Raw genomic sequence first — 21,247 nt, forward strand, 5'->3', positions numbered from 1 at the left:
TGCCATGTGTACATCGTTTCTTTCAAGTTTTGGTTAGATTTATATACAGAGAGTATTTATACAGCCTGTTGTAGTGTAGACGATGCTATACTAGCTACTTAGGTTAAGTTTAAATGTCATTAAATCTACCGTAAAAATGCGAAATACACCAAGTTTTTTTCCCTGATAACTTCATGGAACATGCGAAAACTCATTTTAAATGATATCTAGGATGTTGATCAAGAAAAATTTAAAACAAAAGTGTTGCGGGTTGATTTTATACGTACACATAATAGCAATTTTAATTTTTATGTAAAATTTATTGTGTTGGTATAACTTTTTTTCAGAAATTTTTTTATTATGTTTCTTTTTTTCTTAATAATTCAATGTGTGTGTATAACACATGTTTTTTTAAAAATTAATATTAAAAATGAATAAGGTGTATTATTAATCAGTTTAAACAAGTGCTTTAGAAAATGATGATATATGTTATGAATATGATGATGCCTTGACAGGTTACGATTATGCATATGACTTTTTACGATCATGAATTGTATTTTGCTTACATTATTTTTCAATGTTGCATGCTATGTATATATATTTGCTATCACGATACAAGTGTGTTGAGTCTTTACACTCACTAGGTGTGAGTGATGCAGGTGAGCATGTCGATAAGGAGGCTGGAGGTGCCGAATTCTGAGTTGGTAGGACTGGATGTGCGCACACGATCCCAGGATTATATCTTCCGCGCATCACGTTTTTATGAATTTTGAGTATACATGATCAGTTTATACATTTGTTATGATATGTTGGTGTTTTTCCAGGTTTTTTACTTGGTTTTATTCTACGCACATTATTGCTGGCCGAGTTGACAATGTTTTTGAACTGCAGTATCTTATTTGTCATTGAATTACGATTATTTTTAAATATTGTATTTTTCAGTAGTCTTGCGTGCATGTCTAGAAGGTGATTTTCAAGATTTACAAAAAATAAAAAATAAAAAAATTCTAGCAGTTTTACATTAACTTTAGGAAAATCGAATTGATTAGATTTGGTTTTTACCGAGATTTGTCATAAAAATTTGTCTTAATAATTAATTTTATAAGATATCACAAAAATTCATTTATTATGCTACTCATAAAATGTATGCGTACGCCACTCGTTATAGATGTACCTACAATTAATGAAAATATATATAATTTTTTTTTTTGTTTATTTGAACAATTGAGGCTCTCAGAAAAAGAAAGCATGGCTACAAAATGAAGAATGAGCAGCGTGAAATGTTCGAGGTAGGCGAAGCATCAAGTCGGTCGGGGGTCGGAGGGAGCCCGACAAGGGAGGTCCCAGCACGTGCGCCTATTGGTTTCCGAATGACAAGACATGTATTGATCCACCTTCTACTCGATTTAAGATTTAGATCCCACGATAACTCCAACTTAAATAGAGGTAGAAATTAAATTCGCAAGTTGCAACGCATGCATGCATACTAAAAGTTTATAATTACATGACTGATTTTAAAATGGAAAATATCATATATTCACTTTAAATGACAAATCATTGTATGCATTGCATTTTTTTTTTTTGTTGCTAATTTTATTATACATGTGATTTCTAACGACATCCTCGTTGGATTCGTTATTGTTGATTTCAGATCGAACGGCACGAAACAACATTTCTTTAAATTATCAATCATAATTATAACTTCTGTCACTTCAAATTTGAGTCATACGTACGTAGTTATAATTTAAAATGTCTTCAAGTATTCAAAAATAGGATAAAACATAGATTACTAAAAAAAATTATCGAACTTTTTAGGCATGAGAATAACTCGATCGGGGAATGACAAATAAATTATAGGGATTATATAATTATAATAAGTTAAAGATATATATGTTTCGTGTTGTCTCGATCTCCTTATCTCGTTCTAAACTCTCACTTACTTTAATAATTGGTGAATTAATTGCCTCTCTTCAACGAGGACAAGGATGCCTTTGACACTTGAAGAAAAGTTGTAAGAAAAGTTGTGGTCTTTTTAATAAATAAATATATTATCGGATACTAAATAATTTAAATGTGTTGATCGTGGCGAGAACTGGACAATATAAATTCATTTTAATAGTAAACATTGTGTTAGACAGGTCGACTCGTTTCATAATTATAGAAAAAAATTAAAAATAATATTTTTTTCTTAAATCGAGTCGGATATAAGATTTTATATATATATATATATATATATATATATATATATATATATATATATTTCAAGAGAGAAACACAGGACGTCATCGAAACCACCTAATTTGCATATTTTGCACGTGTTTTAATGTTGAATACTAATTTTATTTTATTTCGTTCCGGATGGCGGATCGTATTTTTACTAATTCATCTACTACCCTATAATAAATTAATTAGATTGGTCCCACGTCACAGCACCTGACCCCTAATGAAAAGATAATCTTAAATAATACTATACTATAAGATTTTAAGCTCGATATGTATATATACATAGTTATTGCTTTCTTGTACGTGTCTGATAATTAATTTGTGGGTTCATCGGTTTAATTATGGCCAGAAAATTAAATTCGAACTCATGGACATCCAATTAAAATCCAACTTCTATAAACCGTTTCATTTGACTTATTTTTTTTTTTAAATTGTGGATTTCAAATTATGTGTTTTTTTTATAAAAATTTGATAGCTTGCATGTAACCCAATCTGATGTATGAAAAATATTATTTTTACGTTAAAAATATCACTTTTAATTACATTTATGAATCAAGTCGACTTGTACGGAGATCTTAATATGTTATAATTGGAAAGTGTAATTAGTATAACAAAGTGGGATATGATTTAAATAGCATTGGTAGTTGAATTATGACAAAATACAGGGGTAAGAGTTTTTTAAAGTATTGAAACTGGAATTTTTTCTAAGTCGGAACAAAATTCTGAAAGGAAGCATAGCTTTTTAACTTTTGAACAGATGGGGTTTACAACAATGAATATTGTGAAAGCGTAGGGTAATGCCTTTTCTTTTTCTAGCCTGGCAATCGAACATGCAATACTGCAAATTTGTCGTGTACGTCTTTCCTTACGTTGTCATTTCATCTGAAAGTAATGTTATATTTGTTCATGTGTGATTTAAATAAGTTTATTATTTCTGTGAAATTACTTCTAGGATTTTAGAGAGATGAATTTCATGAATTACGCCAGTTTGCTGGGTTGTTAGATTCCAAATAAGCATATCCAACTAGAAAATTGACAATAAATTTGTACTCTTTTAACTTAAAACCTATCGGGTTTCAAATGTTTTATTCTAAAACGTAAGCCCAACAATATTCATTCCAACGATATCCTGACACCCATTCAAATATATATTTATTTATATATATATATATATATAAAATAGATCTCTCGTGAGACGAGTCAATCCTGCCTATATTTACAAGAAAATAGATCAAAATAAAAAATACTTTAAATTGGTATCATATTCCCCACCAAAAAGTGTGTACACACTTAGATATTAAACCATCATGTAGTGACGGGAAGGTGCGGTCATCGATATCTTTCGGGTGTGTACTGGTAAACTCTCAGAGTTATCGTAGTCAACTTTATGATTTGTTATGGATGGCATTATGTGATCCGGGATTAAATTTGTGGGAATATTCGCAGAAAAATAAGATGCTCGGTTGGGAACTTAAAGTAGCCAATGCCACGCAATATGTAGTTGAAGAATTCTGTAATAAATCTTTTTATTGTTAGGAATCATACTTGAAGCTAAATATTCGATTTTGGCAATGACATAGGAGCCGAAATCTGATTAAAGGTTCAGCGAAAGTGAGTGTTGTCTTACAATTCAAAACAAAATTTTAAAAAAATATAAATCCAAAATCGAATGAAAATTTGAAAAAAGTTTGTGTTAGAATATTTCTGTCACCCCAGTTTTTGTGAACGACAAAATAACAGTATTTAGCTGTTTCAGGACCCAAGCGTTTATTGTTCGTAATTACAGGTTTTTGACCGATGGATACATATTAACTGCTTGAGAGAACTTAAGCAGTAGATCACATGTCTTCCGATCATGTAAAATCAAAATCGTTTATAGTCTGGCCACACTGGTTAGATTTGAACAATTCAAAATGGATACGTTGAACTCAAGCTGCTTCTGAAAAATAATTATAGCATAGTTTATACCAACTCCAAATGAAATAATTTTTCTCAAAATGTCCAAAAGTCAATCAATTTTTTAGAAGCTATGAGCTAAAAGTAAGAAAAAAATAAACATTAAATGCTTATTTAATGTGTTGTACAATGACCGAAACGACAATGTCATTTTGTCGGGTATCAAATACAAACGACCGTTAAAAAGCACTTCCGACTGTTGAAACTTTTCAACTATAAATATGCATACTTTATATTGAAGAACAAGTTTAGTTGAATAAGTTACAAGCTTATATCTTTCATGTCTATATTCATTCAAGATTTATTACGGTACGTACTTGAGATATCATGCTTCAAGATGTTCAATTAGCACACACTCATCAAAATATATCAGATCTTTCAACGACCACTTTGTGCTATCATACCAACTCAAATCGTTCAAGCTAACCACTGCTTGTTGTGTTGTTGGCCTTCCTATGGGAAAATGCCTGCGGTAGAGAAGATAAAGCGTGGCGCAAAGCTTTTTTTGTTCTATTTTGAATTAAAGCTTCTATATATATGGCATTTGTGAGGCTACCTCCGCTGGTCAACTGAATATGGAACCGGCTGCTTTCAGAGGAAAATTTCCTGTGCAGGTATCTTGTTTAATTGTCATTTGCATGTCCAAAGTGACAAAACTTCGATTTACCGTCTTATCTCAGGGAAGTCTATATACTAAGGTACCTCTAGTTTGATCTTTGAACTTTACTCCCAAGCTATCCTCTTTGTAATTTGGCAATATAAAATATTAAATCATGAAGGAAGCCATATACATCCCAAGAAGGGAAGCCATTATACATCCCATTTTTTAAACAGTAACTGTTATTTGGGACAGGGACGAGGTAGGTTTTTTTCTTATGAGGTGAGTTTCTTCTCTCCTTTCTTTCAGGTGAAGTTTAGAATTTTCAAGGAGTGTCTTCCCCTTCCTGAGAGTTCTCTCAGACATACTATAAAGGAGAACTATAGCGGTTCAAAATTTAACCAAGAACTCAATGGACAGCCACTACAAAAAAAAGTGTTTCTAGAAGCGGTTTTTGAGGAGTACTTCTAAAACCGCTCGTGCAAACTGAACAACAAAATCAGTTTTACTTAAACCATTTCTATTTCCTTACTTTTAGGAGTGGTCGCATAACCGCTTCAGTTGCGCAATTTTTAGTACCGATTTGTATCAACCGCTGCTATAAATTGCTCCTATTGATTTAGCTATTAGAACCATTCTGGAAACTACTCTAATTGAATATTTTTAACAGTGGTTTCACAAAACCGGTGTTGTGGACCGCCCTTATAGCTCTGTTTTTTTAGGATTGATTTGAAAATTGCACCTATTAAATACATTTAGTATTGGTCGTATAAACCGTTTCTATACATTGCTCTTATTGATATAACTGTTAAGAGCATTCCAGAAATTGCTCATATTGAAGACATGTAACAGCGGTTTTCACAGAACCTGTGTCGTGAACCGCTTTTATTGCTCTATTTTTTTAGGATAGGTTTAGAAATTGTACCTATTGAATACTTTTAGTATTGATCTTATAAACCGCTTCTATAAATTGTTCTTATTGATATTACTATTAGGAGCATTCCGGAACTGTTGTAATATGCGTAATTGGTACGAGCATTATCAAACCGCACCTAAAATAAACAATAAAAGCAGTTCTTCAACCTGTACCACCGGTTGAAAAAACCGCTTCTATAAGATATAAGGTCATCAATAAGAGGAGCGATTTTGCAACCGGTGGTACAAGTGCTGGAGCGGTTAAAAACCGATCTTAAAATTGAAAAAAACCGCTTTTGTAAGAGTATTTTTTTGTAGTGAGCAAGTAAGACTTCTGTGCATTTAACTGTGATTTTCATCGTCATATGCACTCTAGGATAGTATTTCTGTTGACATGGTTCTAACTTACTAAAGAAACTTTATTTCCAATGCAGTTTAGCAATTTATTGTCATCGTTTCACCCTCTTTTTGCATCATCTCAACTTGCTCCCCCAACCTTGTCAAACAAGCCCCTATCACTGGCAATGCCTCGTGCAGTTACTGAAGATCAGTTTATGTACACATCTCGGTTGCTAGCTTTGGATAATCAGTATTCAGCTAGAATGCAATATGGTCATGCTCCACCAGTTGTGCGGCCTCAAATTGTCCCGAATAACTCTTTTCCACAGCATGTAGGCCAAAGAACAGCACATATATATGTCAGTCACATGCAACCAAATTCGGATCATTGAGGCTTGCCAGTTTCCTGCAATTATTATGTTGCCAATGCTTAACAACCATATATTCGTGAAGGCTTAGCCCATCAGAATTATTATGTTGCCAATACTCAAGAACCATATATTCCTGAAGGCTTAGCACATCAGATTCATGAGGATCCGTATTCTAGGTATATCCTCTCTCTCTCTCTTTCCTAACTTTTGTTGGTTAGTACGATTTAAAAAAGAAAAAAAGAGGCTTTTGTTGAAAAAGTTGACTAGAAATGCTTCTGGTTTTCTCAAAAGAGGTTCTTAAAGAAACTGAACTCAGTCAAGTAGTAAATGTTACATTATTGTGTTGTCCTCTCTTTTGTTGGTTAGTACAAACGCGTTTTGATTTTAAAAAAGAAAAAAAGAGAGGCTTTTGTTGAAAAAGTTAACTAAAAATGCTGCTACTACTAGATATTGGACCAGCACAGAAACCGCACATCACGTTCAAGGAAGTGGGATATCACATGATCAAGTCACCAATTTGGGAAGGGAGCATCATCAGTTATCTTTACAGAGTCGAGTACCTCCATATTGAGGCGGCACTCTATCCTCGTACGTTTCAAACCTTGTCCAGCCACGAGTAACCACACCTATTACACTCCAAGGAAGCTTTTCCTTCTCTTCCAATTACTATACTGCCACGGGGGCAGGATGGATGAGCCGATGATCCTACTACATCTTTAGACGAAACAGTGTTCAAAGATCTTTTTGTTGCACTGACTAGTACAACACCAAATGCCCTGCGCGTATCAATTATTGACCGATCATGAGGTCCAAATGTGAATCTATGTTAATCCCATGTTGATTGTCATGATGTAATGTCGCTGGTGCGTGACACTTGACACTTGACACTAGACACTTTGAAATTCACAAGTGGGGCTTTTTGGAGGAATTGTTTTTAAAATCCCAAGTCAATATGTATACCTCTTTCACAGTCATTAAAAAGATGACAACCGCCCCCATAACACAATCTAACAAACGCAACAACGATGAAGCCAAAATGATCTTTGTTTACCACTCCGAGACCGATGAAGTTATCCTCTTTGATCTTTGTATCCTCGATTCATTCAATGTTTGGAGTTTTTTTTTTAAAGTCAATGATAAAACCTTCAAAGATCTTAGTATGCATGTTTATCGATTTTTATCAAAATATTTGTTCTCTCATGTATATGTTGGATTCTCGCAACCTAGCTCGAAAGATTCATTCATGCACGTCGTTGTTGCCTCATTATAGAATTTAAACATTTAGTGGTTGACCCCTTGACCGGGTGTGCTCGACAACAATCTTATCTTATCTTACTATCTAAACATGGGGAGAGTTGCACACAATATATCACAACTCTCTATTTCGGAAGAGCCGATCACGTTAACCATAACAGTTTTTGAATTATATTTTCGAAATAAAACTTCTTTTTGAAACCCGCAATTGATAAACTTAAAATTTAATTATCCATTTTTTTAATAAATATTTTCACATTTAATTCTGGATTTTTTTATACAAAAAAGATGATAAATTGATTTGTACATTTGTGGTGAAAGCAAACCGCGTTTATAATAGTTTTCTTTTTCCCGATAATCAATTAATTTTTGTAATAAAATATCATATCGACTTGTAACAATCTATATTTCAGACCCCATTATGAAAATAGATAACGGATAAGTACATATGTTTCCACTCTTTCTCCATTAATGATTGGAGTTCGAGTTCTTCTATTGTGTATGTAATAAATAATAAAAAAACTCAAATATTTTGAATTACTTTTTTTTTTTTCACTTGTACAATCAAGAGCAGACAGTCTCATGAATTTTTATCTGTGAGACGGGTAACCCTACCGATACTCGCAATAAAAAATAATACTTTTAACATAAAAAGTAATATTTTTTTATGGATGACCCAAATAAGATATCTGTCTCACGACCGTCTCCCACAAGTTTTTACCTGCTATTAGTTTACCACTACATTAAGTCACATGTAATTGTAAGATTCCGAATCTATTTGATACTGACGATTTTTCAAATGCTAATAATGTCTTTTATCCCAATTATAATATTAAATTTGAAAATTATTCTTGTTACACGAAATAGATTACACATAAATTTGATATAATCGCTGAATTATTTATAAAAAATTGACATGCAGTCCATATAAATTATAAATATGGTCAATAAATTTTTTTAACAATTATCACACATTATCCAAATGATAATTATAAACTACAACAAAATAATTATATATTTTTTCAATATAATTATTTATAGTTTATATAAAAAGCAGATTTAACTCCAAAAAATAATTATATACAAAAAAACCAACCATGGAAGTCTGCTACACATATACAATAATGCTAATATATATACTATTAATAAAACAAGAGTACTTTTGGTGAAGTTTTTTCTAAAATTTTGAAGCTAACATTTCACACATTTAACTATAGTATATATTTAATTTTTAAATTATAATATTTTATAATTATAAAAAAAATCGGACAAATCCCATATCATATTTAAATTTTTAATATCACAAATAAATGAAACCTTTCAAAACAATAAATATCTACTACTATAATTAAAAATCTCTATAATAGAGACAAAATAGTGTCTTGGTCTATTTTTGAATCTTCCAATTTTGTCTTTATGTGATATCAATATTACACTTTGGTTTTTATTTGTTTTTAATTTCAACAAACAATTTTGTTTTATTTTTTTAACTGTAACAATTCAAATAATATTTTAATCCCTCAAATCATTTACCAAATTTTACTTTATTTTCTCGATAATTATAAAAAAATTTTACACACACCGCGTCTACGAGGCATATGGTTACAACGTGACCAATGTCTAGTTCGAATGCCCGGTAACGCTTATGACCAACATTGCCTGGGACAGGCAGTCAAAGTGGGACCCAGTCTGCAGGAACTCGATCAACTCTCTCTTCTTTAATACACGATGTGTGTGTGTTTTTTGGCTCTTCAAATCTCTTGGGATCTCTTCATCGCCTCTTGCCTGGCGTTATATCTCGGTGCCTGGTCAGTTTCGTTAACTATTTGGGTGAGGAGGCTTGGCGATGGGAAATTGCTGTTCCGATGTCGCCGGCGGTAAGTCGGCGGTCGGAGGAAGCACCAGCACGGCGGCCAACCCTACGAACGACGCCGTTGATACCTACCTCAGGTCTCGTGGCCACAACGGCCTCTTCTCCCAGATCGAGGTGCGTTATTGCTTCTTTTTTTTCCCACGAGAGGGCGTGTGAACTGGAGAGTGAATATGTAACTTTGAGAGGGATGGGATTGTTTAGAGGTAATAAATCGGATTGGAGTTTGTTCTTTATAGTATGCAGAAGTCGCTATTGTAGGAATGATTTGACTTTTTTTTTCTCACGAGACCGCCTCTTTACTCGGGTTCGGGGTAACAACTATGAACTCATTAATAGATGCCAAAGTCATATTAGTATTCACTTTTGGGTTCCGCGGTACCAATATGCTTGTGATTGCCGATTCTAAAAATCTTAGTTGATCTTACGCGCTAGCTTGAATTAAGTCTCGAGTGTGTATGATGGCTTTTAGGCTTTGCGATGCTATTCTTTGTAGGCTTTGGGCACACGAGGACCCGTGAAATGCTCAGGGTCTTTGGGAAAAATGCACACCACGGAAGTTTAGAATTTTCGGTATGGTCTGAACACTAGTGTTTCCTTTCATGTATGCTTCTTGAAAGCAAAAGTTTATCCCAAAGGAAGTTCTGAATGATCCAAGGAAAAAGGATAGCCTTGTACACATGTCTGATCCGATGGACGTTGACTATAGATTTTTGCATATATTGTTGAAACACAAAACCAGACCAAGAGTTTCTGTCAAGTAAATTCCTTTTCAAGGGAGTAGAATCTGACAATGTTTCCTCTTCTATTTTGATCAATGATCCCTAATTCATATATGTTTTCTACCTGATTTTTCGGAAAAAGGCTATGATCAATTGAATTTCTTTATTTTTAATGACAAGAACATTTATTTATTTTCTTCTTTTTGTTTATTGTTGAAGTTGAAAAAATTGGAGTCCGGGCACAAAAATTAATATCCATCCAACTCAGTATTTGGTTGTCACCCCAGTTAGCAGTCAACTTCCCAGTCAACAGACTAGTCAACTAGTCAAAGTTAAACTGGATTTATTGACCTTCTATGCTCTGTCATAATTCCATTTCAGTTTGTGTACCCATGTAAATCACCGGCTCATGTGGAGAGAGACCTCCTTTTCATGAGCTAGCAAAATGGAGTGTGGCGTCTAACACATGGTAGAGTGGAACAATGTTAATGGCAACTCTCTTCTAGAAATTCATCGACTGAATTGTCTTTGCTCCATCCCCTCAATAGTTTCATTATGCCAACTAGTTAATTGTTTGTCGTTGCAAGCCTTCTAATGAAGGAGTCTGATGAGGATAAAATATGCTTATATGTGTTTGAAGCTGAATTTCGTTTTGACAGATTCATGGAATTATCCAATTTTGTAAATACAGATTCATAGACTATGATTTTCAGCTACAAAAAGGAAACTTCTTATTTGATATGCATTTTGACAATTGTTGACGTTGGGTCAAGTATGTCATCCCGTGATCCACTCTGAATTCTCTTTGACTTGGCATCAGCTTCATTGACTTCTTGATATTTTCTGTAACCGTACTAATAGTTGTCTACTGGCTTTAGTAAATGGATTTGACTCTACAACAGTGTCCACTTTCGACATACTTTCTTGTTAATGAACCCTTTGAGGTTGGCATTCTTACTGTTTTTGCATGATGTGCAGCTATCTCTTTCTGCTTCAAACTTGCGTGATCGGGATGTGTTCTCCAAGGTATGTTGATGTATCACACTGAACAAGAAAGTATACAAGTTGAATTTTCTACCAATTCGTAGTTAGACAATCATATTATGTTGTTTGCCAACTACTTATCATCATATCATGCCACCATTCTCTGTTCACATCTCTTTATCTTGTTTTCACAATTTCACAAATCATTCTATTCATATGTCAGCACTAGAGTAATTAGCTCTTTTGTACATTCAATATTTTTCTGATGTATTACATGCTGTGGAGATATGACTGTAACTTTGAATTGCAACTGTTCCAGAATAATACATGTCAATATTTCCTTAACACTTTTTCTATGTAAAGTCGTGCTCTCTAGTATTTACCAAGCATACCTGCTAATTCTGGTGATTCCCTTTGCACATAAGTTGCAGCTGTTGGATACTTGTTCTTGCCACTCACAGTTGATGTCACCTTTCAGAGTGATCCTATGGCGGTTCTTTATATGAAAGGGACCGATGGTTTGCTTCAAGAGCTTGGACGCACCGAAGTAGTTTTGAATTCATTGAATCCCAAGTGGATTAGAAAGCACATAGTTACTTATCAGTTTGAGATGGTGCAGAATTTTGTGTGAGTTTTGATGTGTTACTATTGCCTTTATAACAAAAGTATCAAAGACTTCCTTATTTTTGTCGCAATTTTATAAAACAAGGAAACTGTATTCATTCCAGGGTTCGAGTCTATGATGTTGACACTCAGTTTCACGATGTTGATGTGAAGGTATATCAATTGTCTTTACTGTTTGGCTTTTGTTTATGAAAGATGGTGCCTTTTAAATTATTTAAATTTAATTTGCACGGATGTACCATTACCCTGATCGATGCTAACTCTCTTGGATGATATTTACAGCTAAACTATCTTTGTTAAGGTATGCAGAGATTTTGTTGAATAATCAGTGAGGCAATGTTAGTTTTATGGTTTTGGTTGGCTGGGTTTTTTTTGTTTGGCAAAATTCTTGTTTGACATTCATCTAGCTAAATTATCTGCTTAGCTTGTCTCTCTCTCTCTCCGATACACAGAAAAAGTAGTTTTATTTATCGAAGGAAAGATCGTGTTTCTTTGTTTTTTTTGTTTTCTTTGTTAGCTAATGGCAATGTGTAAAATCTGATAGAAGGATATGGTAAACGACATATTGTTTTTCTGAGCCTAATTGCTTGTGAGGTGTTCTTGCAATGGCGCATCTGAAGCTGTTGTTGAATAGCTTCTTTTTGCCGTCTCCTGTTTTTCAAATTCTTTATCATCCTGGTTGCCGATCTTTGCTCTCTTACATGTATTTGCTGTATATGGAGTATGTTTTTACAGTTTGACGAGTCCTGTACTCTAATATGGATGCCGAAACGTGATTTATGCTAGTTTTATGTTCACTGCTATCTACCAAGTTTGTATTTCTGTTTGGATAAATATATTCTTGTCTTGCGTAGGCACTTAAGCTGGAGGAGCAGCAGTTTCTTGGTGAGTCTAGTTGTTCATTATCACAGGTATAATTCTTTATCATTCTAGCCATGTTGCCTTTATCAAAGAAATGCAGCAGAAATAGAAATAAAGCAATCAGTATTAATTGCACAATCAATGCCTCTGAGAACCCAGACACATTGCGCCACAATGGAGTTCTGTTTTTCTGGGTCCATTGTTTTTATAATTTGCTTTGTTTTACGATATAGTTTAGAATACAGTACTTGCTTTAGAGGATAGTTTTTATCATAGTCAAGTTTTTTTGATATATTACCCTGGTTGGAATACCTCGTTAATCATATGAGTACTGCCTATAAGTTTTCATAATAGCTTCTCTGATATTGAATTTATTAGTTGACTGGAGTGTCGCCAGAATTCAACTCTGTTTCAGTAACTTCTTTATCATGGTTTAATTATTCAATTGTCCAGCGTTTTTGGCAACATGAAATATATTTGTTAAAGAGCTTTCTAAATTCCAGTGCAAGAAATTACTATTAGAAGTTGGTCATTTCCCTCACCAATGTGATCCATATTTCTTTCTTCCTATTAGATTGTCACAAAATCAAACAAGACATTGACCTTAGATCTTGGACGGGAAGAAGTTCGTAGTCCAACCCATGTGCGAAGATATGGTCAGCTCACAATTTACGCCGAGGAAATTGTGGCCTCAAAGACTACAACTGAATTGATATTGAGATGCTCAGGCTTGGAATCTAAGGATTTGTTTTGCAAATGCGTATGACTATGGAAGTTCTTCCTTTTAATTTTGCTGTTGTATTTGCATACGAAGGTGGAAGAGCTGATGTAAAGGTTCTTGTTTTGTTTTGTTTTCTTTTGTTAACAGGATCCTTTTCTGGTGATATCGAAAATCACAGAAAGTGGTGTAACTGCTCCAATTTGCAAAACTGAAGTCTTGAATAATGACCACAATCCAAAATGGAAACCAATTTTCTTGAGTATTCAGCAAGTTGGAAGTAAGGTACTGAAACTAGTCCTAAAAGGTTGCAACAGTAGATTGAAACTAAAAACTCATTCATCCTCTCACTTGGTGGCATACTTCCATGTTAGATAATTAAGTAGCTTTTTCCATAGTCCTAACTAATTCTTATCTAACGCACCGTGGAGTTTTCGTTCAAGCTAGCCATGAAAAACTTATTCCATGCTGAAACCCTATAACAAGCTAGGTTCTGGACCGGCATTGGTGTGTTCAAATTAAACATGAATAGTTGAAATAGAACTGAATGCGAAATTGGAAGTTACGTTTTCTCATCCCATTTTAAGCTACTTTCTTTTTTCTTTTTTAGGGGTTCTTTTCAATGTAATAATAAATTCTTATTGTTGCAGGACAGCCCATTAACCATCGAGTGTTTTAACTTCAATAGCAATGGAAAACATGATTTACTTGGGTAAGTGACTGTTCGTTTCTATTTGCCAAGTACGTTTACTGTTTCTGAACTTGCATTCTCCACATCCTTATTGTCCAGGAAAGTTCAAAAATCACTGGCAGGGTTAGAAAAGCTACATTCTGTTGTCACAGGGGAGAATTTGTTCATCCCAGTGTCTGTTGAGCAAAATCAACAAAACAAGGTAAAATGTCTAGTTTTCCTCAATAAGTTTTCCTACCAGAATGTCATTGTTGCTTGGTTTTTGTCTTTCATCCATAGGTCTTGAAGAGTCAGTTGTTTGTGGACAAGTATTCAGAAAACATCCGTTATACATTCCTAGATTACTTGGCTGGAGGTTTTGAGCTGAACTTCATGGTTGCAATTGATTTCACTGGTATGCTTGTTTACATGTGTGTTTGATTTTGTTTTGGCTGTCTTACGTGGCTAGATCTGTTTATTTTTTTGAGAACTGGATTTTTTTTTTCAATTTCAATTTGTGCATTGAAAAAATAGATTATTTTTGGCGATAGTTAGATAATCAATTTATGCTGCTGTACGTTCTGCCTAGATTCATGCATCATAATTTTACTCCTTCAGTGGTATTTATTATCTTAGGAAGATTTTGGAGAGAGCCTGTTACTTATTATAATACATTACATATCGAAAATAAAGAGTTGTTACTGTGAAAGACAAACCAGGCCATGTAATAGTGGATGGCAAGAATTATAAATTTTACATGGTTTCTGTATTGTTGAGACATTTCCACAAATTAAGTTGATATAAGTTACTTCTTGTTCTAGGCTTGATTTTCCTCCTTCCTAAAATGGTTCTTGCTGGTTCAATCTCGGATTATATTTTTGAGGCAGATCCTGCTATATAGCGGTGGTTGTCTGGTATTGTTTCAACCAATTCCAATAGGTTGTTTGGGCTAGAGGTCGGGTTCAAGGTTACATAATAATTTCTGTATAATATTTTGGGTTTAGGATAAAGGTGACTTCCACCGAAACCTAATACTCACCCAATTATATTTATGATAATAAATGTTAATATAGAGATGCAGTGGTCATGTCATGTAGTTCCTACTACCTCACCTTTTTGTATATATGTTGTGGTCCCTTAGTGGCCTCCACCTATCAACTTGATATATTTTGCTCATTACTCCCTACTTCTGCTATGGCATGTATGGTCACATTTAAAGTGAAGGACTTTTCTTGCCCCTTTGCCCGATGCACTGAAAAGTACCATACTTTATCTGCTTCAAAATTCTGAATACGTTAAGTAAGAAAAAAATGCGCCAACTACACTACTCATTACACAAATGAGTACCGAAAAACTGTAGAAATATGACCACAAAATTGTGCACCGTGTGGAAATAATTTTCTGATTTGATCATGAATAAATTAGATTGATTCCATCCATTAAACTGTTCTCATTTTTGGATTTTTATTGCCTGGGAATGAAGAGGAAGTGATTATGATAAATAAAGATTTGCAGTTTGTTTGGGCATATGGTTCTTGCACAGTGGATGTAGGTCAGGTGGTTGAACCACATTATTTATGTGGCTTTCCTTTTTTGGACATCTTTTACTTTTTGGAATTCTGAATAAATCAAACATGAAATTCTCTGCAAAATAATGTAATCATTTGATTATCTAAAAACTGTGTTGCCTCTTTCTTGTGGACATATGAGGGGCTATAAGCCTAAGTTATGAAAAAGGTTGAAGTATCAAAGGTGGATTATGCATGAGCATACATTTTCTGATTGTCATTTTCCCTAGCTTTATAAAATTTAAGAACTAATTTATCAAGATTTCGCTTTTCCTACCTTCAAATATGTGGCGTCTTTGCTTATATCTCTTAGTGATGAATGCACGTCAATGTATATATTTGAATACAATTTGATCGGAGTTTTGAATAGGTCTTCACTAATGCTCGCTTGTTTAACCAGCTTCAAATGGCAATCCCCGATTACCGGATTCATTGCACTATATTGATCATTCAGGAAGATTAAATGCATATCAGAGAGTAAGATAGATGTATTTCTAAGTGATTTTAACACATATAGGTGTGAAAAGACAAATAATTTCACTTCTCTAAATTTAGGCAATTTCAGAGGTAGGAGGAGTTTTGCAGTTTTATGATTCAGACAAAAAATTTCCTGCTTGGGGTTTTGGAGCACGTCCAATTGATGGTCCTGTATCCCATTGTTTCAACTTAAATGGCAGCAGTCATTATTGTGAGGTGAACCTTCTTTTTTAAAACTTGTTTCTTTCCACTAGTGGTAATTTTTCATCATCACTTATTATTTGTCCCAGGTTGAAGGAATCCATGGGATTATGATGGCATATACAAGTGCTCTTTTCAATGTTTCACTGGCCGGACCTACATTATTTGGACATGTAGTTACGAAGGCAGCACAGATAGCTAGTGGATCTGTTGCCAATGGTGAAAAAAAGTATTTCATTTTGTTAATCATCACGGTAATGAAACTTACACTTTCAAGTTTCGTATATGGATTGTTTATACTGAATTGCGTTCTTGTTGATGCATCTGCATCATGCATCTCTTAACAGAACTGTGTAATAACCTTGCAGTTATTAGGTCAAGTCATTGTCGCTTCTGTCTGATTTCATGCGTTTTTTTGTTTGATCCTGTCTTATCTGTTCCAACACCCGAACCTCTTTAGGATGGGGTTATCACAGATCTTCAGGAAACAAAGGATGCCCTTGTCATGGCATCAGATCTGCCACTGTCCATACTAATTGTTGGGGTTGGAGGTGCTGATTTTAAGGAAATGGAAGTATGTATTTTTCTTATCTTCTTTAAATGGTCTCAACTTGTTAGAAGCATATCCTAAAATGGGCGTAGCAACATTTCCAGCTGATATTTGATATCCATCCCACTCTATGCTGTACTTTTGCCATTTTCTTTTATCAGATATTAGATGCAGATAAAGGGGAGAGACTTGAAAGTTCGAGTGGAAGGGTTGCATCACGTGATATAGTTCAGTTTGTCCCTTTCCGAGATGTACAGGGTAAGCCTGAAATGTATTAGATAAAGAACCTCTTGGTCTATGTGGGATAATATTCAAACACGATGCTTGGTTGTTGTATACTTGTATAGTTCAAAATTGTGCTTTCCGGAGAGATGACAGATGCCCTGCCAAAAAAAATAATATCAGAACCAATAGCACTGGATTGATTCTCAGTCTGAGCAATGGATGAGGATTTTTGGATCCGCATGAGAAATAATCCAAATCCCTGGATTGTCTGATAACCTTCACTAGAAAGCAACCAAAGTGTTTTGCATGGGTTAACCTACATTTTAAAGATTTGGATTGCACCATTATTATCACCACTTATAAACTTTAGTGTTGCAGTCGGGCTCGATTCAATATAACTGTTACCTAAAGTTGGAGTCTAAAGTTGCGCTAAAAGATTGTTTTAAGAAAATTTTAATTTTTATTTGCAGGTGGAGAAATCTCCGTGACTCAATCTCTTTTGGCAGAATTGCCTTCCCAGTTTTTGACATACATGCAAGTTCGGGGTATTACTCCAAATGCATGACGATCTTAAATTTGCTTATAGCATTCTTGTTATGTGGCCTGTGGCTGGAGCACCAGAGCATCATCTCCGTTAAGCTTCTGGTGAGATCTTTTTTCGTCTTACCAGTGAAAACACTTGAAGTTGTTTATATAACAATTTTGCACGTGTTCTTCATTCTGAAAACGAGTACAGAAATATTTTTTTGTTTAATGCGTAATGTTATATTCTTGTTTAACGTGTAATGTTTCATTTTGTTGGAAAAGATTTGCTTTAGAAATATTTCTTGAATGATGAAGTTGTAGAGAGTTTCATTTTGTTGATAAAGATTTTGTGCAAGATAATTGCAATTTGTGAGGAAATGTTTTTTTGGTCATCCAGAGTGTTTTTCTGATAATTGCTATTAGCCTATGTATAGTTTTGCTTCCACTTTCAAGTAAAAGAATTGAGAGGAAGTTAACAGTTTGTTGACCTACGAATCTACGATGTTCCTGTCTTTCCAAATGGAGAGGTAAGGCGATATGTACAACACAATATTTAAATTTAAGCGTAATGAATACAAACAATTTGAACGAACTTGCAAACTTCTCCGGTTGACCAAAATATATCTTTTATCAAATTCTTGTACTCTGACTTAATTTGAATAGATGCAATTATATATATATAACTTAATTCAAATTTAAATGTTTACTTAGAAGATCTCAAATTGCTCGTGAGCCTTTTGATTTATTAATAGGTCATAAGTATATTTAAAATCGAACAAGCTCATTAGATCAAGCCATTATATAATTTCACTTGACAAGGTTCAAAAACCAAATTCAAATCAAACAAATTAAGACTTAATTCCAACTTGTCCTAAACTTAAATGCAAAATAATTCGTATTCAATTTTCGAGGCGAGCCTTGAGATACCTCTGTAAAATTTAACCTAAGCTCAAACATAAAGATGTGAATGATATCCAATTTTTCCCCGTTAAGGTTTGGAGCACCATGTGTCTCGTTTATTTTGCTCACGCATTACATACTTTGAAACAAGGAGTCGCTTCCTTAACTCAGATTTTGGTAAGGCTACAAACACGATTAAAAGTATCATGTGCTAATTTTGGAGAATAAAACATTCTGGTCTTCAAATTATACAGAACCATCAGCCAAATATCAATACATATTGAGGGAGGAAGAGTAACATTTTGTATCAAAATTGTAGGAAGTCCACATACGGAAGATGCGTGAGAGAAAAACCTGCCAAGAATTATAGGGCAGCTAATCAAATATGCAGAAGACACCACTTGAAGGGAGACTGCGTAATCCATTCAATTTGTTTCTGGTGGTTTTGTTTGGTGAAATGTTTCCAGACATTCTTTGGCTCTGTGGACCTTTGATTGAAGATAGAAACTCCCATTCTTAGCATTCCGTTCGAACAGGTTATCATACTGCTGAAAACAAGAGGTGATATTCCAAGTCAATGCCATTATGTGGAAAATATAGAAAAAATTTGCAGACAACTGTTTTTAGTCATTTTATAGGGATGGGAAACCTTCAAAATCTCTTCCCATGTTGTCTGTTCGGTGACACCTAAAATTTGCCTTGCCTCTGCTTCAGTCATTGTCTTACTTGCCCTTTTGATGTTCTGCACAGCTTCTTGAGCAACTCCATTCTTTGAGGCATCTGAAATAAATAGTAGAAGTGAAAGAAATATTGAAAAAGGCCAACCGTGAAAAAGAAACTGACGACACAGCATGGTCATAATCCCTGAGTTAGTCCCTAACTAATTTCAATGAAAGCAAAAGATACATACATTCGATCAGAAATGATAATGATGAGGGCTTATATGCACCAATAGTAAGATGTTATCAGATTCAAAACTCCCTTGCTATTTCACCATATAATAAACAGGTTGTCATTGAGAACATCTTGTAATCTGTTGAAGCTTCTAAGATGTTCACGATAAGCTTACACAAGAACTCCAGTCATAATCCCAAAAGAGGACTTACTTGCAAGGGCCTGACGATATGCTTGCACCAATGCTCTGGCCATTATTCCAGATCCCACTACAATCAAGTTTGCGAGAATCCTCGCAGCCTACGAGATTGAGTAACAATAATAATGAATTAGCAATTGAATACAGCCTCCCAAATAATTACTCTTGATTTCAATTGGTGGAGAATTTGGTTCTTCACTTCGATACAATCTTGGAGTCTAAATATGATTATATTTTGTTTAAATACTGGACATGTACGTTATTTCAGGAATTTTCCATATAAAAACAAGATCCAAACATAAAAGCAAGAATACAACTGCGTTAAGATAAAAAAAATGTAGTTATTTACAGTTCATATAAAAAATAGATAAGTTATCAATGAAAGTCAATTCAAAATTGGCAGAAATAGATCAAATGCATAAGAAAATTTAGTATTCTTCCAGAGCTAATTGAATGTCGCATTTCCAAGTTTTATCATTACCATGTTACCTTGGCAAGGAATACTGCTTGTTACACGAAAATACGCCTCATCGATACAACAGAAACAGAGGAAGAGACATAAAACAGCCTTTAAATTGTTCCAGGATAAGAAATTCATAACCCTATACTCGCGCAATATCCCTCATCATTGGCATATGAGCACTTGAATATAAATCAATCTTGACATGCTAAAAATGAAAACAAATGAAATCCACGGTTTACTTTCTTAAAGTACTACCGACTCTCAAAGTACCTTCTACAGGAAATAAATAACAGTTTGTGACGATTAAAAATTAAAGAAAGTGGAATTCATAGAAATCAAAACTCGGGAGATTACTGCACAGCACTCTCCCGCTCCTTCAAAATTTGACATCCTCAAATTCCATGAAGAGCTATAGAACTAGCCATCTGATAAGACAAAATAGATATCTTGACTTTAGGTTTCAACCATTATTAAATCTCTGTAAAAGCACTTCGATTTGCACAAGTAATTTTTGCCTCCAATATTTTCCAAATCATTACAATCGAAATTCATGGGTTCTTCAGCGTCTGCCACCCACCAGGTATGGATTTTATTCAGCAGATGAATACAGAATGCATGATACACACATGAAAGAACATGTTTTGTTTTGAGCCTACAAAAACCCATTTGGATAACAAAAATACAATAGTATGAGAAAACAAACCGAATACAAAATAGCATTTATATGCAACAATCATACTAAATGAATATCAATGGCCGTAAAGAAATTCATCCAATTCCCAAAACCCCACACGCGATACCCAACCCGACCCAACCCGACCCACATAAAATGGTTTGAGCAAGCCGAATGAGAAAAAAAAGCTCATTTTTCATCTATTGTTTTGCGTTTCAACCATGTCCGCGATTGATATAAATATGTGCGTGAGAATAAGTTAACCTACTATCAATAACTAGCGAACATATTAATATTCAAACACACAAAAGGAAAGGAGACAAAGACAGAGGTGAACCATGGCAGAGGTGGCGATACGCAAGGGCGGTGGAGGTGGCGTCGACGGGGGTTGATGAAGGCGGCAGCGTCGATCAGGGCGAAGATGGTGATGATTCGTGTGTAGGGATAGAATGGACTTTTTCCTTTGATTTTATTTATTATTTTTCTTT

General features: G+C 34.3%; 2 protein-coding genes across 5 annotated transcripts; one reads left to right on the forward strand and one right to left on the reverse strand.

The window, feature by feature from the left end:
• Positions 1-9,268: 9,268 nt before the first annotated feature.
• LOC142542399 (protein BONZAI 1-like) lies at positions 9,269-17,996 on the forward strand. 2 transcript variants are annotated; one of them, XM_075649019.1, is made up of 16 exons: positions 9,270-9,622; positions 11,206-11,253; positions 11,690-11,838; positions 11,940-11,988; positions 12,690-12,746; positions 13,271-13,456; positions 13,565-13,699; positions 14,065-14,126; positions 14,205-14,307; positions 14,385-14,499; positions 16,053-16,129; positions 16,208-16,345; positions 16,420-16,584; positions 16,791-16,904; positions 17,042-17,138; positions 17,576-17,996. In XM_075649019.1, the coding sequence occupies exons 1-16, from the start codon at positions 9,482-9,484 to the stop codon at positions 17,668-17,670; spliced, it is 1,731 nt and encodes a 576-aa protein (XP_075505134.1). In that variant the 5' UTR covers positions 9,270-9,481; the 3' UTR covers positions 17,671-17,996. The 2 variants fall into 2 exon arrangements, 1 of the variants encoding a protein (XP_075505134.1); XR_012819511.1 differs by lacking the exon at positions 17,576-17,996 and having other exon boundaries at positions 9,269-9,622; positions 16,699-16,904; positions 17,042-17,123.
• A 727-nt stretch (positions 17,997-18,723) lies between these two features.
• On the reverse strand, positions 18,724-21,243 carry LOC142542401 (mitochondrial import inner membrane translocase subunit PAM16 like 1-like). Of its 3 annotated transcripts, XM_075649022.1 has the most exons (5): positions 21,097-21,198; positions 20,225-20,291; positions 19,637-19,724; positions 19,180-19,310; positions 18,724-19,078 (listed from the first exon to the last, which is right to left on the reverse strand). In XM_075649022.1, the coding sequence occupies exons 3-5, from the start codon at positions 19,677-19,679 to the stop codon at positions 18,956-18,958; spliced, it is 297 nt and encodes a 98-aa protein (XP_075505137.1). In that variant the 5' UTR covers positions 19,680-19,724; positions 20,225-20,291; positions 21,097-21,198; the 3' UTR covers positions 18,724-18,955. The 3 variants fall into 3 exon arrangements, with proteins under 3 accessions (XP_075505137.1, XP_075505136.1, XP_075505135.1); XM_075649021.1 differs by lacking the exon at positions 20,225-20,291 and having other exon boundaries at positions 18,724-19,075; positions 21,097-21,243; XM_075649020.1 differs by lacking the exon at positions 20,225-20,291 and having other exon boundaries at positions 21,097-21,241.
• Positions 21,244-21,247: the final 4 nt, after the last annotated feature.

The sequence above is a fragment of the Primulina tabacum genome, chromosome 4, assembly GCF_025594145.1.
Source record: "Primulina tabacum isolate GXHZ01 chromosome 4, ASM2559414v2, whole genome shotgun sequence".
Classification (NCBI taxonomy): Eukaryota; Viridiplantae; Streptophyta; class Magnoliopsida; order Lamiales; family Gesneriaceae; genus Primulina; species Primulina tabacum.

Bases quoted from the DNA above. Each gene is read 5' to 3' on its own strand.
- LOC142542401 (XM_075649020.1), bottom strand. The intron at 19,311-19,636 runs GTAAGTCCTCTT...TATTTATTTCAG, and splicing joins ATATCGTCAGGCCCTTGCAA to ATGCCTCAAAGAATGGAGTT. The intron at 19,079-19,179 runs GTTTCCCATCCC...TCTTGTTTTCAG, and splicing joins CATGGGAAGAGATTTTGAAG to CAGTATGATAACCTGTTCGA.
- LOC142542399 (XM_075649019.1), top strand. From the start codon at position 9,482: ATGGGAAATTGCTGTTCCGATGTCGCCGGCGGTAAGTCGGCGGTCGGA. The intron at 13,700-14,064 runs GTACTGAAACTA...TTATTGTTGCAG, and splicing joins TTCAGCAAGTTGGAAGTAAG to GACAGCCCATTAACCATCGA. The intron at 14,308-14,384 runs GTAAAATGTCTA...TTTCATCCATAG, and splicing joins AGCAAAATCAACAAAACAAG to GTCTTGAAGAGTCAGTTGTT.